This window comes from Rhea americana, unplaced genomic scaffold, assembly GCF_003343005.1.
Source record: "Rhea americana isolate MKP2758 unplaced genomic scaffold, rheAme1 scaffold_288, whole genome shotgun sequence".
NCBI classification, from domain to species: domain Eukaryota; kingdom Metazoa; phylum Chordata; class Aves; order Rheiformes; family Rheidae; genus Rhea; species Rhea americana.
In genome coordinates this window covers 397465-411709 of record NW_028186410.1, presented here as the reverse complement: position 1 = coordinate 411709, position 14245 = coordinate 397465, and the positions used below count along the sequence as shown (strand labels likewise).

General features: G+C 38.9%; 1 protein-coding gene across 1 annotated transcript; it reads right to left on the bottom strand.

Annotated features, from left to right (window-relative positions):
• Window positions 1-5583: 5583 nt before the first annotated feature.
• On the bottom strand, window positions 5584-6396 carry LOC146593615 (uncharacterized). Its single transcript, XM_085308959.1, has one exon. It carries the CDS (start codon window positions 6394-6396, stop codon window positions 5584-5586), a length of 813 nt encoding a protein of 270 aa, XP_085165085.1.
• Window positions 6397-14245: the final 7849 nt, after the last annotated feature.

Sequence of the window (14245 nt, the reverse complement as noted above, 5' to 3'; positions counted from 1 at the left end):
TTCCAAAAAGAGGTCTAAGGTCAGCAGCAATTTCTCTTTGGTGACAGTGAAACTCTTTGTCATTTAGAGTAGAAAGTTCCTGGGTACTAATGAGCCTGGAGCTGTGATGAATGGTCACACATTCCCTTTCCTCTCCAACCCCCACTCATCAAAGAGAAACTGTAACTTTTATTGAAATTCTCAAGAATTCCTTGCCTCTCATGCAAACAAAAGTCACTTTGGGCTGCAGACTTAGAGACTTGATTTGTCAGTGATGCAGGCAACTTTTTTTCTTTTTGGTGTTGGTGACTTTACTAAAATTTTGTGAGATGATGATCAAAACAAATAGGGAAACCTTTTTTTTTCTTTTTTTCCCAGCTACTATAGTTTTATTTCTATAGGAACTACTGTTGTTTTGAAGAGGTTTAAGTAAACTCTTGAGAAGAGTTTTCACAGAGCCATCTTCTGTAATACAAGTTTTCATCAAGAACAACAACCACCTCCCTCTTTCTTTAATAGAGCAAGAGGCTGTATACAGGAAGGCCCTTTCTTTCTTCTCCCAAATCTTCTAAATGTTTTTCCAGTAGGAAAACCAGTAAGACTAGTACTGTCCAAAAAGATTTGTAATTGTTTGAAGACACAAAGAGAAAGAAGTGTATTACATCTGAGAAGGGACTTGGACAAGGTGCACCACCTAAAAGGCCTGGTCTGGATTCAGGTATCATTGAAAGTCAGTAGGACTCTTGATTTTTCTATATGTTTCAGATTAGGTCAAAGTCAAACCTAGGGAAGTAAGCGGTATGTGTGAATTGCACCAACAGCAATCATTGTTAGGCAGCTTCTGAGATGGGTATCGATTCCAAGATTACAGGTACACAGTACCCYTTCATACGCATTTATCCCAATGATCTAGGAGAGTTGTTTCAGGAAAGAGGAAACGCTCATCCTTAATTGGCCAAGAAACTTTCCATTTTTCATTCTCAACAGCTTAGAAAAATAATCAACCTTGAAACATTTTCTGTATTTCCATTCATTCCCATCTTCCTCTACAATCCAAACTTTTTTGAGTGTCACGGTTATSTGAACTTCTGAGCTTTGAGGCTGAAGAAAATATAATCTCTATCCCATGTATTCAGAGTCAAGTCCCATCGGAAGACAACCTGAAGTACCTTCTTGCATTATTGTGCTACTTTCAACAGTCGTAAGCAAAAGATACACTCCACTGCATTTACATTCTACATTCACGATATTCATAGAAATAATCTGTAAAAGGATGCTAAAGAGTTTCCGTAAGTCTACATCAGCCAGGGAGAGACTTAAACATCTTCCTTTTTAAACAATCTTTCATTATGCTTCTGTCATGCCTAGACTCCATGATTTTTGTACCTCTGAGCAATGCAGGAATATTTGCATTCAGTAATGCATGGCTTATAAATTTACCACAATATTGCAAATTTACTATAAATAGGTAAAATCATTGCTATTCTAATTAAGTAATGTGATAGACATGAAAATATCAGGAGGGAAGAAATAAGCTAATCCCTCATAGAACCTGATATCTCGTCACAAGAGGTAACAAGTGAAGGAAGTTGGGCTGTTTATCTCAGCTGACTTATAGCCATCAACACCAGAAACAGCAAAAACGCAGCGCTAACAGGTCTCCAGGGTGGGCCAGTTTGAGGATGGGCTGTAGGGGTCAGACTAGCGAATTAAATCTAATGAAATGCTGGAGGTGCAAAGGAAAAGCAGCTTTTGTTAAAGAAGGTCCCAGTAATGCATTTTGTCACTTAATCATTTATAATTTCATTCTGTTCTTTAAAAGCTCTGCTTTTAAGGAGGCAGAAATCACATCTTGCTCAGCAACGGCAATGACTCCGAGGGAGGCAGCACCTTCCCCTTGCTCAAAGTGAAACCGCTATTGCTTTCTGCCGTTTCAGAGCGCTGAATCGGCTGGCTGTGCGATTAGGGAAGCGTCAGAGCTGTCGGTAGGTGAGCACTGGGACCGTAAGGCTCAGGCAGCATCATTTAACTTCAGCCTTTGCTGTAGGTAGATAACACAAGCTGTCAGGCTGAAGAGGAGACTTCTTTTGGAGATTGTTAGCCTGAGGCTCTCTGGCAGGCCATAAGATAGCGGAGGGCAAGGCCCTACTGAAATTGCCTGTTTTGTTACCGTTACCCAAGACGTGTGAGTTCTTAGGGGCATACATGAAATGTCAGTAGTTCATGCTTGTACCTCTTAGTAGGACTAAAGTTATACAGTTTGGGTTCAGATAAAAATACAGTATTTAAGTGCATTTGAAGTTTATCCAAGCTGCTGAACCTCCTAGCCACACAAGGAGATCAAGCAATTTGAGAGGATACATTTTCATTAGACTCTGTTGCTTTTTCTACTTTGCCTGAAAATACCTCCTTGGATTACTCATGGTATTCTGGTGCTTTCCCACTTGCCTTCAATAACTAACACACACAGGAGAAAATGTAGCTGTTAAGCCACATTTTCCAAGCTTGTAAAATACACTCATTTTAAAAGCTTGTAGTTTTTAATAGGTTTGCCCAACTCCACTTATTAGTAGCCACACACTATAACCACCAGCTAAAGAGTAAATTGTTGCAAAGACAAATGTTCTTATTTCTTCAGTTAGCATTTATTTTGCATACATCCATAAAAGCACTACACGGAAAAAGTGTGCACAGACAAAGCACGTCTTGGCTTTATTTTCTTGCCAGCTATCAGACAGCATTGATCATGCACAAATCTTTTTGTATTTAATATTCATATTGCAGAAGCATCTACTGTTCTCAATTAGGATGAATAAATTTTTGTGAGAGTTGGTGAACAAAACAAGGATTGTCACAGTTTTGCCACAAAGCACTTCCAGTTGAACAGTTGGACAGTCCAACTATTGCTGCAGTGTATTGCGTGAGAAGTATTTTTTAATGTTTTCCTAGTTGTCTTTAAAAAAGAAATTCAATGCTATTTTAATAAGTAGCTTTGTTTGAGAGCAGCAAACAATGTTATTAATTACTAAGGCTGCTTCAGTAAAAGTGTTTTTGCTCCAGTTATATAGGAAAAACAGCAGATAGTAACATAGAGCATTCCACTTCTTGCAACAAATGCAGAATAACACTGTACTTCAGGAGCTACCAAGGCAAAATAGCTACTTTGCATAACAGATTTTTTTGGGGGGGTTATGTATATTTCTGTAGAAATTCAGTGGAGTGATAGTATTAACCAAGTTGAATCTAATTCAAAAGATAATTTGGGCCAACTACTTTCTTTTTTATATTCGAAAAAGAATTAACAGAAATATCCATTTTGGCTTTCTTCCTAATGCAACAATTTGACATTTGATTTCAAAATTCAGTAATATTTTAAAGAGATTAACCCCTTCTCTCACACTCCTTGTCCCCCAAGGGGACAAGTAAATAGTGATTTGTTCATGTTTGGTTTAATGGAACATTTACTTTGATACTTAACCAACGAAAAAAGGCTTTTTTTTTGTTTAGGATGTACCAAAAAAAAAAAAAAAAAAAAAAATCTTTGTACAGGCCTATTGGCCATAGTCTTCCTTACTTCTTGGAAGGCATATTAAGAAAGAAGAAATTACCTTTGAGATGTGTGTAATATTTCAGTGTTCTTTAGGAAACCTGTATTACAGAGGGAGAACAGCTTTCCCAAAGCTGAGCAAAGACATGGATGACATCAGAGCTCCGGAGCGACAGCTCCCAGTCATATATGATCCTCAGCTCTCTTTTCTGCAACCCACTAAAGGCCCTTGGCAACCCAGATCCCCCAAACAAGGCAGTGCAGGATACCTCTTCAAATCTCTCTTTGATGCCAAGGATGTTTTTGCTGTAATTCTGCTTAAAAAGTTATACGCTGATGCTCTGTAACAGGGCTACACACAGGTCCAGAATAAGCCTATCTAAGGTGGTGCATACCCAGAGGGCTTCTGTAATTTTGGGTGCACAGAAATACAGACATGAAATAATGGCAATGTTTTGCTGCACTTCAAATTTTGAATTATTTCAATACCTTGCTCATAGATGTGTGCATTTGAATTTGATCAGCCAAACTCTTTGCTGACAGCAAAGATCATTTGGAGATACTATTCCTGCTTCTGCTACAGAAAAAGAGGAACTAATTTTGCATCACCTCTTGYATTTAGGTGTATGTGCCCACATGCATGCACATAAAAGTTTCCTGTTCATAGCAGACTCTTCCCAAAAAGGATGTGACTTCTAATAAGACTCACCTTTTCATGCAAAAAAAAAAAATCTATATGATTATTCATCTGCTTAAACATTTGTAAGAAAGACATAGCAGGGAAATGAAAAGGTGACATGGTCAGAAATAAGTATCTGAAGAAAATGAGATATTTTTACATATCACTTTAAAGCTCAAACAAGGAAACTTTTCAATATTTATTTTTTCCTGAATCATTTTGGTTCAAGTTCTAAAAGAGCACAACCCCTGCTCAATTTGCTACACAACAATAGGGATTCATGTTGAAAACACACAAACAAGCTACATCTATTTTCTTTCATTTTCCCTGGATTTGTTTGTTGCTTACTGACATCAAATTCCCTGCAGGGTTTCTAACCTTGCAATGTTAGGAAGATTGCTCTAGGGTTTTCCAAGTGTCTAATATACCTGGATAAAAAGTGCTAATTGTCACTAACTTCCATTAAATGACAGCAGTAAGGCACAAAATATGCTTGATTTGCAGACACTAATGCCACTGGGAGTTTGCAGCAGATTAATAATTGTGCAGACCTCGAACGTTCCCCTGGCACTGCCAGTCTGCGTTTCCAATATAATGCCAGATTATGAGGCCTTTGTTTTTAGCTTGCTTTCCTAAGGAATAAGGCTTATGCAATTGCCCTGTCTCTCTGTACCTGTATTTGACTGTCCTACCTTCCCACAATAATTTCGCTTTCATTAGTAGAAGGATAGAGATCACAGATATACGATGAACTTAGATTTTTGTGGAAAAACAGGCAGCTTGGTGGAGAAGAGAGGCTAAATGTTCAGTCTGCACCATAGGCTTTGAAGCCTARGAGGCACTGAAAATCCACAGCAGCAAGAGGCACTGAGACAAAATCCATGGGGAGCCCACACTTCACCAGTTCACCAAGGCTGAACTTCACTGTTTTTAATTACCCCAGTTTCTAGAACGTGAGTATCCTTGAGGACAAACGAGCCCTATTTCTGATCAAGTTTTGTTACTGCTGAAAGTACACAGGACATGTGCAATACAACATACTCAGTAGGTAGCAGCTCTGGTATCTGATCAGCTTTACAGATCAGGTGTCAGTCTAGGTTTCCAGTTTTCTCTTTTCAAAAACCTATATGGCAAATRTCCTATTTCAACCTGAGGCCTTCAGCATGAATCAGCAGTCAGCTTCTTGCACAGACTCCTCCAGATGAATACTGTGGCCAACAGCCTAACTTCCTCTTTCTTCTTATTGTGTTGCTCCCTCTCTGCTCTCAGTAGACTTGGGCACATACTCTTGGGTATTAAKGGCACTACCCCTATGGCGTGAAAGCTTCCTGATGGCTCCAGTGGCATTACAAGCTCRTTTCTGCATGCAGCAACATGATTATGGTGCGGGTGAGGGCGAGGCTGAGCGAATGTGTTTCAACACTTCTTTCTTGGTATTTATTACTGTACCATAGCATTCCTGCAATCTGGCCTGCTGCTGCTCCAGCTGCTTATGCAAGCTCCTGATTGAGCGCAACAGCAGAAGTCTTCGGTACATAGCTATCTGGAGTCGATACTTCTCCTTTTCCTCCTTTTTCCTCTTTTCTAAGGTCTCCATTACTTTTGTGGTCTTCATCCAAATTGCCTGGCCCAGGCTACAAGGGACTGTATCATCCTCTGTGCCACTGCAAGTGTGCTGCGTATTACAAGCCCCTGCATGACAGCAACTGAATTTGCTTACTAGCAGGGCAGTGATAGTTTGTGGCTCGTGAGAGCTGCTAGAGGCCCTTGGGAGCTGCGACTCTTCTGAATTTTGGCTGCAGTCCCAGCAGAGGCTTTCTGTGCATGGAGAGGATATGCCCACAGACTCCAGCTTACAGACTGCCACGAGATGAGACAAGCCACCTAATGACACACTGACATCTGTTGAAAGATACTCAGAGAACCCAGAGGCTGTGCTTTGTGCCTTGTCACCGTTGATGATCTCTGGTCCAGCAGGGGCTTTCTCTTGGACCATGGCCAGGCTAGAGAGAATGGATGGTCCTTCTGGCGCTGCTGAGCTTCCCTTGCCTTCATGAAGATTGGCTAGCAAAGAACTGGCAGGACAGCTGGAGCGTGCTGTCACAGCATCACAGTTCTGGAATGGGTCTTCATCACCGTTATTTTGGATCTCCTCTTCATCTTTTGGCATTAAACCTACTTTCTCAGCCATCTATTGCATGAGCTACAGAAACTTGCTGTGGACAAAGTGGAAGCAAGAGGGTTTCATTTCAACACACAGACATGTGGACACACAGAAGCCCAGTGCAGAGYGACATTTGAAGAAAGAATCTCTCTCTATATTTAAGCAATGGACCTATTACTTTTCTAATAAAGCACAACCCTTGGGTTACTTCAGGCCATTTCTTGTGATTTGCATTAGATGTTCTTTGAGACACAACATTAATCCAATAATAATTAAAATGATATACTGTACTATTAACATTCTCAAATCTTTAAAGCAAAGTGATCTATCCCTGCAGCACTGCCTGTGCTGACTAATTAAACAGAATACAGTTGTAAATGGGTATTGTAAGCACTTCTCCCATTTACGAGCACAGCTCCAACAAGTGTATTTTGTAGTGATAGGTGAGTTATCAGGATTGATCAGCTTTAAAGAGATGTGGATGTACCACAAACAGCAGGTTGCATTTAAATTCCCTGTCCTAGATTAATCTGTCTCCCTTCAGTTTGTTTACAAGGTTGCCTTTCCCCCCTCCCTATTAATTCTCTTTTAACAGTAGAGCTACATTAGCACTAGGCTACCCATAGACAGGAAAAAATGCACTTACCGTGGCTAGTAGGGGAAAAAAAGAGTTATAGTGCATTGTGTCTGTGCATCATGTTTTTCTTGAATATGAGTCAGCAAAACCTGGAACTGAAACATCACGGTGCAGAAGCAGCGGCAGCAACAGCATTGCTCTGTTCCACCCAGCAACAACGCAGTGAATCCCAATCACAGAGAAGTGCAGGGTTTGGTTTGATTTTTTTCCCCCTTTTTTTCTTCCTCTCTTTCTCTCTCCCTCCCCCCGCCCCCCCGCCAGAGGATATTGCTCTTTGGCATCCAGCTTTTACATTATGTTTGTGCATCAAAACGAAAGCCAGGGTCAGATGGCATTCTTTCAACATCAAAAAAANNNAAAAAAAAAAAAAAAAAAAAAAGAAAAGAAAAAAGAAAAACAAAAAAAAAGAAAGAAAGAAAGAAAAAGAAAAGAAAAAAGTGCCTGATTTACTCATTCCACAGGGGTACAATATATCCAGCCCTTCTCCTCCCTATAAGTCATCGAGGAACAGATACAGCACCTAAAAGACAGCGAGGTATTCTGGGCTCCTGTGTACATGCTTAGAGAAACTTTAGATGCATTTACAAACCAAATCCAGAAGTGAAGCAAGCATTCAACACCACTGAGTACTACACATAAAAGCAGGCAGAAACTGCAGATTGAAGTGTATAAAGAACACTTACATTTAATTATGCTGCCCTAGTCTTTAAGAAAAAAGCTCTATACTCAAGTATTGAGTATCAACCCTATAGAACAGTAAATTTTATCTGCACTTTTGATATTAGAAAAACTACCTTCAGTTTCCTCTCTCACTTACAAYGTCAGGAACAAAATTCGCAGCTCAAAAGCCTGCACCTACTTCAGTCAGTTTGCCACAGGAATTAGTTTGCCCCAAGACTTTCTCTACTCCATTCTGTTAATATAAATAAAAGAAARAACCAATCCAAGACAATATCTAGAATTTTCCTAGATCTGGAAAAGAATGAAGGTAGATTCCATTTCCACCTCTACATATTCTGCAATACAGATAATCATTTATTAGTCTTCATCTGTACTGATTATCTTTCTTTCTGATGAATCTGTTAACCAGGATATAGCTCAAGCCTTGAACATCTGAACTCCRCTTAGCGTAAATTCAGATTTGTACCTTGAGGTCTAACTTGAATATAAGAGTTTTTGGTATAAAAAAAGTATTATGAGTTGAACTSGTAAAATAACTAAACATGCTGTGTTTATGTACCAGATCATGTTGCAGAATGTATAAATACTAGGAAGAGATTAATATCCAGTGAGCTAATAACCTCTGAAARTTTATATCTTGGTGATTTCCATTTATCTGAATCACAAGTTACTTTAATTGAAGAATATGGAATTCAGATAACAGGAATTTTGTGTGTTTTACACACTAAAAAGGTACATTATAATACAGCATTATGTATTTAGTCTTTTATTTTTGGCTGCTCTCCTTTCCAAAGTACTGCAGGCACATCTCCCAGCTACAAAGAGTACAGTGGATAGGTGTTAGGTAGTACACGGCCTCAAGGTAATAATTTTCTACCGTGACAGTATTCTGTTCCTCATCTCCAACTTTGTAGCTATTTGATACAAAATAACTATTTTCTAGTAGTCTTAACAGATCGTGATAGACTGGAGAATTAAAAAAGCTTTCTCTGTAGCCTTAAATTTTTCAGTAAAATTTTGCAGGTAGTGTTCTTTGAAGGAGAAGGGGATCAAAAAAGCTGGTTTGTGCAACAAATTAGTTTTCACCAATAATAAAATTAAAATGTTTTATAGGTGTAAATCTGGATGGAATAAATGACATCTGATGCAATCAACTAAACAATAAAACTACAAACAAAATCAAAACTCATTGAGGTAGACAGCTTTTTATAAAATATTACGACTTTGGCTAAAATCTATGAAGCTTAATAACAAAAGATATTCAGTCTAACGGATTTAGAGAATCAGCATAGTATATCCACATGAATAGAGATACATCTTTATTATTGCTAAAATGCAAGTGGCATTTATAGCTAAGGCTACTTGTATGTTGCTATTATTACCCTGTTTTCTCTTGCTCACAACTTTCTAATATTTCACCTAGAGCATCAAYGGATTTTTTTTAGATTCAGGTTCTGCCTGAAAGTGAATATATATTGAATCCTTTAGYCAAAAAAGATTGGGATGTTGAGTACGAAGACAGGAAGAAAGGCAGTTTTATAGACTTTCCCAATACAAAAAAACAACCTTCTGCCCCTTTCCTCCTCTTTCTTTCCTCCACCATCCCCCCCCCCCCAAAAAAAAAAAAAAAAAAAAAGCACCACAAGAAATAGGATAAGGGAAAAAGTCTGGATACTGCCCCAGATAAAATAATGTTTCATTTAAATATTTTGGTTAACATGTTTGAGTTAAACTCGTTTTCCTGGGATACGGAGGAGCAGATATGCCTGCCCAAGGCTCCTCTCCTTTGCTATTTTAGTGGCCTCCTGAGCAGGTTTCTCAGTTAGTCTTGCAATGTGCTGAGAGATCAAACCATGTCACAGGCAGCTTATGTAAGAGCTTGATACGGTTACTACTCAGATGCTAGAACTTCCTCCRAGGTTTCACAGGCTGAAAGGGCTATTTAGGTAGCTATAATTATGAGCTTGCCATGTATCAGATCATACACATATGAAAACATGATATGGGCAATTAGTAAATAAAATAAACATCAGTGAATTCAGATGGCAGAGATCTGCCATAAAAGAAGATTTTCCTACCTATTCTTGACAGCTTATGCTTGGTTTTTGGACTAACTGGCAGACTTCAGTTACTTTTCAGGAGAAATGCCTTTTTGCAGAATTGACAGACTCTAGATCAGGAACAAGAAGTGTTTTAACTTTAAATGGGAACATGTAAATTCTTGTTCTGRGATGATATAACAACCCTTCTTTTCGCTGGTGCCTGCTGCCTTGACAAAATGACTCCTTAGCTCACTTGTGATTCAACAGCTTAATAAAGAGACCTTAGAAGACCTTACACTACTTTGTTTTTTATGAGAAGTGAAGAAACACTTAAAAAAAAAAAAAAAAAGTTTGCTATACTGACTGAGAATCGCTCTCGTACAGACTTTGTTCAATACCCACTTCCGGACTTGTTACCCTAGGAAATATTTGTGGGAACCTTTTCAGACAAAAGCTGCTTCAGATTTCAGTGAATATATCTGTCCCACCGACACACAAAAATTTCAGGTAGGCAAAATAAAAGTAAGAATGCCTCCAATTCAGGTTTATCATTGCCACCTACTCACAGGTAGACGTGACTGCAGTAGTTTCAAGGTGTAAGCCTGGCTGACGGTTTTGCATGCCCCTGCAAGGTCTGTGCCAACGGAGGTTTTTAATTCATTATACCCTTTARATACTGGCTTTCAGTTAGTGGTACTTGGCAACTTATGGGCTCTTGTCTTTAAGCACGTGCTTACATGTTTGTGGAATCAGGTTTTAGCCTTCACATCTATATCTCAACATTTCATGAGGGAGGAGGGAAAAAAAAAAAGTCGTCACAGAAAAATCACTGCAGTTAGTCATGGCAGTTATTTCTCCTTTCTTTTTTTTGTGTTATTATACCATTCCCTAGTTTGGAAAGATGTGAGGACAGGAAAGCAGCTGGTCTTAGGCTCTATTAAGTACAAGTATTTTATTGAAATGGGTAACAGCCAAACATACTTACAAACAGCATCAGAAAAAATTAAGCATTGGTAAAGATACATCACAAGACTGTGGCCTGGGAAGTTAYGTTGTTTGATATTTGGGTTTGGGGAATACTTTTAACTAAGTAGTGAAACAATTCCATATTTTACGCTAATTGCTCCTAAAGATCAAAAGCCATAGTCTGTCCGCTAATGTACACACTCACATGGCCGCCCATGAAATCAATGAGATCCACATGTGTTGCATCTGAGGCCTTAAATTTTTCCCTAGAGATTCTTTAAAATTCTTTTACAGGGCAGTAAGTCATAGAAGAAAAGCCATACCTTCCCTTTCTTCTGCCTCCATACCCAAAACAGACAGGAGTTATTATAGGTTGCTCCAAATTTTACACAGGCTAATAACGGTATCCCGTGGGGCCACTTGCCTGTCGAGGATTGCCGTCGCTAGACATGTCCTGCTTTTGCTCTGGTCCACATGTAGTCATTTCTGTGATCCTTTTGCGCTAGCAGAGAAAGGCAAAGGAAACAGTACCCAGCTTCACCCATAGCCCGTTGACAGTATCACGAAGTTCCCTTGATATTTCAGGGGCGGAGAGACGCACGACGGGAGATCGCTACAGCTTTCTAGGGCCTGGGAGAAGAAAAGCGTATGCTGCAATTGCAGATACAATCATGTGTGCAGGTAACGTGGAAGGTTTTAACAAAAAGCAGAGTGGATACAAGATTTTACCGATGGGGGAAATTGCCAGGGCTCCTGACAAGAAAATCCAGGGATTCCAGTCCATCATTTTTACTCTAAGGGTAAAAACAAAACAAAACAAAACAAAAAACACTAAAGCAACCTGACATGACCTGTGCAAAAATTAGCAGGCTTGTTGGCAGTCTCAACAGAACTGAAGGGGTAGTTCAGACTGCATCCAGACTACAGCGGAGTTGAGTTTACAACCTTGGAAATCTCMAGGCAGCAGCTGCTGAAATGACCATAACCAAGAAACGGGTTGATAACAACTTTCACTGCAGCATTTCGGCAACTCTACTCCTAACTCCGCTTGGGCCTGAATATTCCCAGGAACATGAAAGGACAAATAAACTTGTAAGAATTCCTAAAGATATTTTGAAAGTGSAAAGTGTTGATTTTCTCAAGGAAGCAGCTGTTCTCCTTACCGKCTATCTGAAAAAACACTGGCTTGTGATGTGAATCATCACCAAGTAAAAGACAGMATCATTGCCTAAAATAGTTTACAATCTAAGTGCAAAATTGTGCTACCCTGTGCACAGAACCCCCTTTTTTTTAATGATGAGATGGCCCCAAAGAAATTCTGTAAGTCTTGTGAACTCAGCTATCTCTTGCAGCTAGCAGAGTGAGCAGTTAGCATTGGCACAGAGGAAATGGAAGTGGAAATGGCCGGCCAGTGGGCACAGGTTGTTGGGGTTATGTGCGATACTCTCTGCAGAGACAGATCTGTATCCAAATCCACTCACTCTTTCCAATGCAGAGCAAACTCTTCTCAGTTCTAGAGTGGGCTGGGAAGGGTYCACAGCGGACAAATAAAGGAGAGATGCTTGCGTGTTCACAGCATCTGCAGCATATGCCCTGTGAACTATCAGGGGGGTAAATGGAAATCTTTCTGCTGACTTCAAAAAGACATGAATCTTGAAAACTGGCAGTTTACTGTTTCTTGTTCTTGTTCTTGTTCTAATGGAGAGAATATGCTTGTCTACAATTCATTACAATTATACTGAAAAGGAGAATCTGATTGTATGTTGAAAAACTGCTGGATTGCGAATATTAGCTTCCCTTAAATGTTAAGTGAAAAGGAGGTTCTAAAGTATCAGCAAAAAGGTTGATGATTCTTTTTCCAGAATAAATACATATGTATATATGTATATTATGGTAGCAAAATTAAAGATGACCTTCATCAGTGTGACAGTTTAGCCCCATTTATTTTTTATCTTAATTTTGCTCAGAGTCCATCATTTTGTCCAACAAAAGAAAATGTGGCAGGGGAGAAAAAAGAAAAAAGAAAAAGTAAAGTAGGAATATCATGTAACTTGAGATGCTATTACAGAATTCCTATGTACAAGAGACTAAAAAAAATCTTCTCTCAGAAAAGATGGTATTTGAAATACACTTGAATAACCTGCAGTATTAAAAGATTTTCAAGTATTGTGCATATATTGTAAGAACTCCATGCTTAGCAGGTAAACACTGCATTACCCAACCTAGCTGTTAGACTTCAGATGTGAAAATAAGTATGTGGACAACTCACATGTTCAGTTACAATCCACATCCGGYATGCGTTGAGAGAAAAATCCTCTCTCTGTTAAGGAATATGTAAACAGACTATATAATTTTTGATAATTGATGCTTATGTTTGTTTTCATCTTGACACCTGAGCATAACTGACAAACTGATGGATAGCAAAGAAGAAAACTAAGCTGTAAGAATAATAAACAGACCATTGTGAGAGATGGAAAAGGGAAAATGTGGAAGAAAATCTTCAGGAAGTGAGACTAAGCCGTGAATGGACAGACAGGTAATTGTTTGGTGTTTCACCACAACTTAAAGCAAACTTACAGACCATTTCAGAAGCCGAATGCATTTTAAAAAAATGAAACAACTTTGCTTTACATTTTCTGCCTTAGTTCTTAAGCCAGAACTGCATGAGGGGAAAACGTTAAGGAAATTATGTTTAACATAAACATTTCTGTTAAGAAAAGTTACAGATCAAATGACTGAAGGAAAAAAAGTAGATGTACTCGTGTTGTTTGAGCCTAATCATTTCTGCAAATCTTCTTGAGTTCACTCATCAGCACCTAAACTCTACTGGCAATATCAAGGACTGAAAAGGCTGCATCTACRAACACCATCTTAAGAATTCTATTTTCTCATTAAATATAGCATCATGCTGAGCCTACTGTGATACAGCCTACCTATAAAYCCTTGCGCAGCACCCAGGACAACCTAGCCTTAACGTTAGTGTTTGCACAGGCTTATCTACCTCGATTTGTGCTGTTCACATGCAGACACAGAGCCAAAAACTTTTGCTGAGCTCACTTGGGTGTAAGGTAAAGATCACGCTTGCTCGGTCCTTAATGTCATTAAAGCTGTTGTTCACGTGGCTGAGATGGATAAGTACCACAAGCATTACTGTACTCGTGCATGCTCGTAATTTTGCAATATAAGCACTGTTCAGCAGCCTGATGTTTTTCTCCATTTCCAATGATTAGTCCAGGCAGAAATGATTCCTTTACACTGGCAGTGTCACTTGTAGGTCCAGAGGACTCTATGCTCATTTTTTATCGAAGTCCAATCCATTACCTATAGGATTATTACCATAAAAAAAAAAAAAAAGGAAAAAAAAAAAGCAACAACTAGTTACCCTGTGACTTTTCCATAAGTTAAAGTTTTGAGAAAGTAACAAAGAAAAGATACCATATACAATTAATGAACGACAAACCTCCAAAAGTTTGAATGTGCATCTATCGATACTTATTTCTGAAGGAAAGAACAGATATGGAGTCCAATTTTGATCTGGTGGAACGAAAGA

Bases quoted from the DNA above. Each gene is read 5' to 3' on its own strand.
- LOC146593615 (XM_085308959.1), bottom strand. From the start codon at position 6,396: ATGGCTGAGAAAGTAGGTTTAATGCCAAAAGATGAAGAGGAGATCCAA.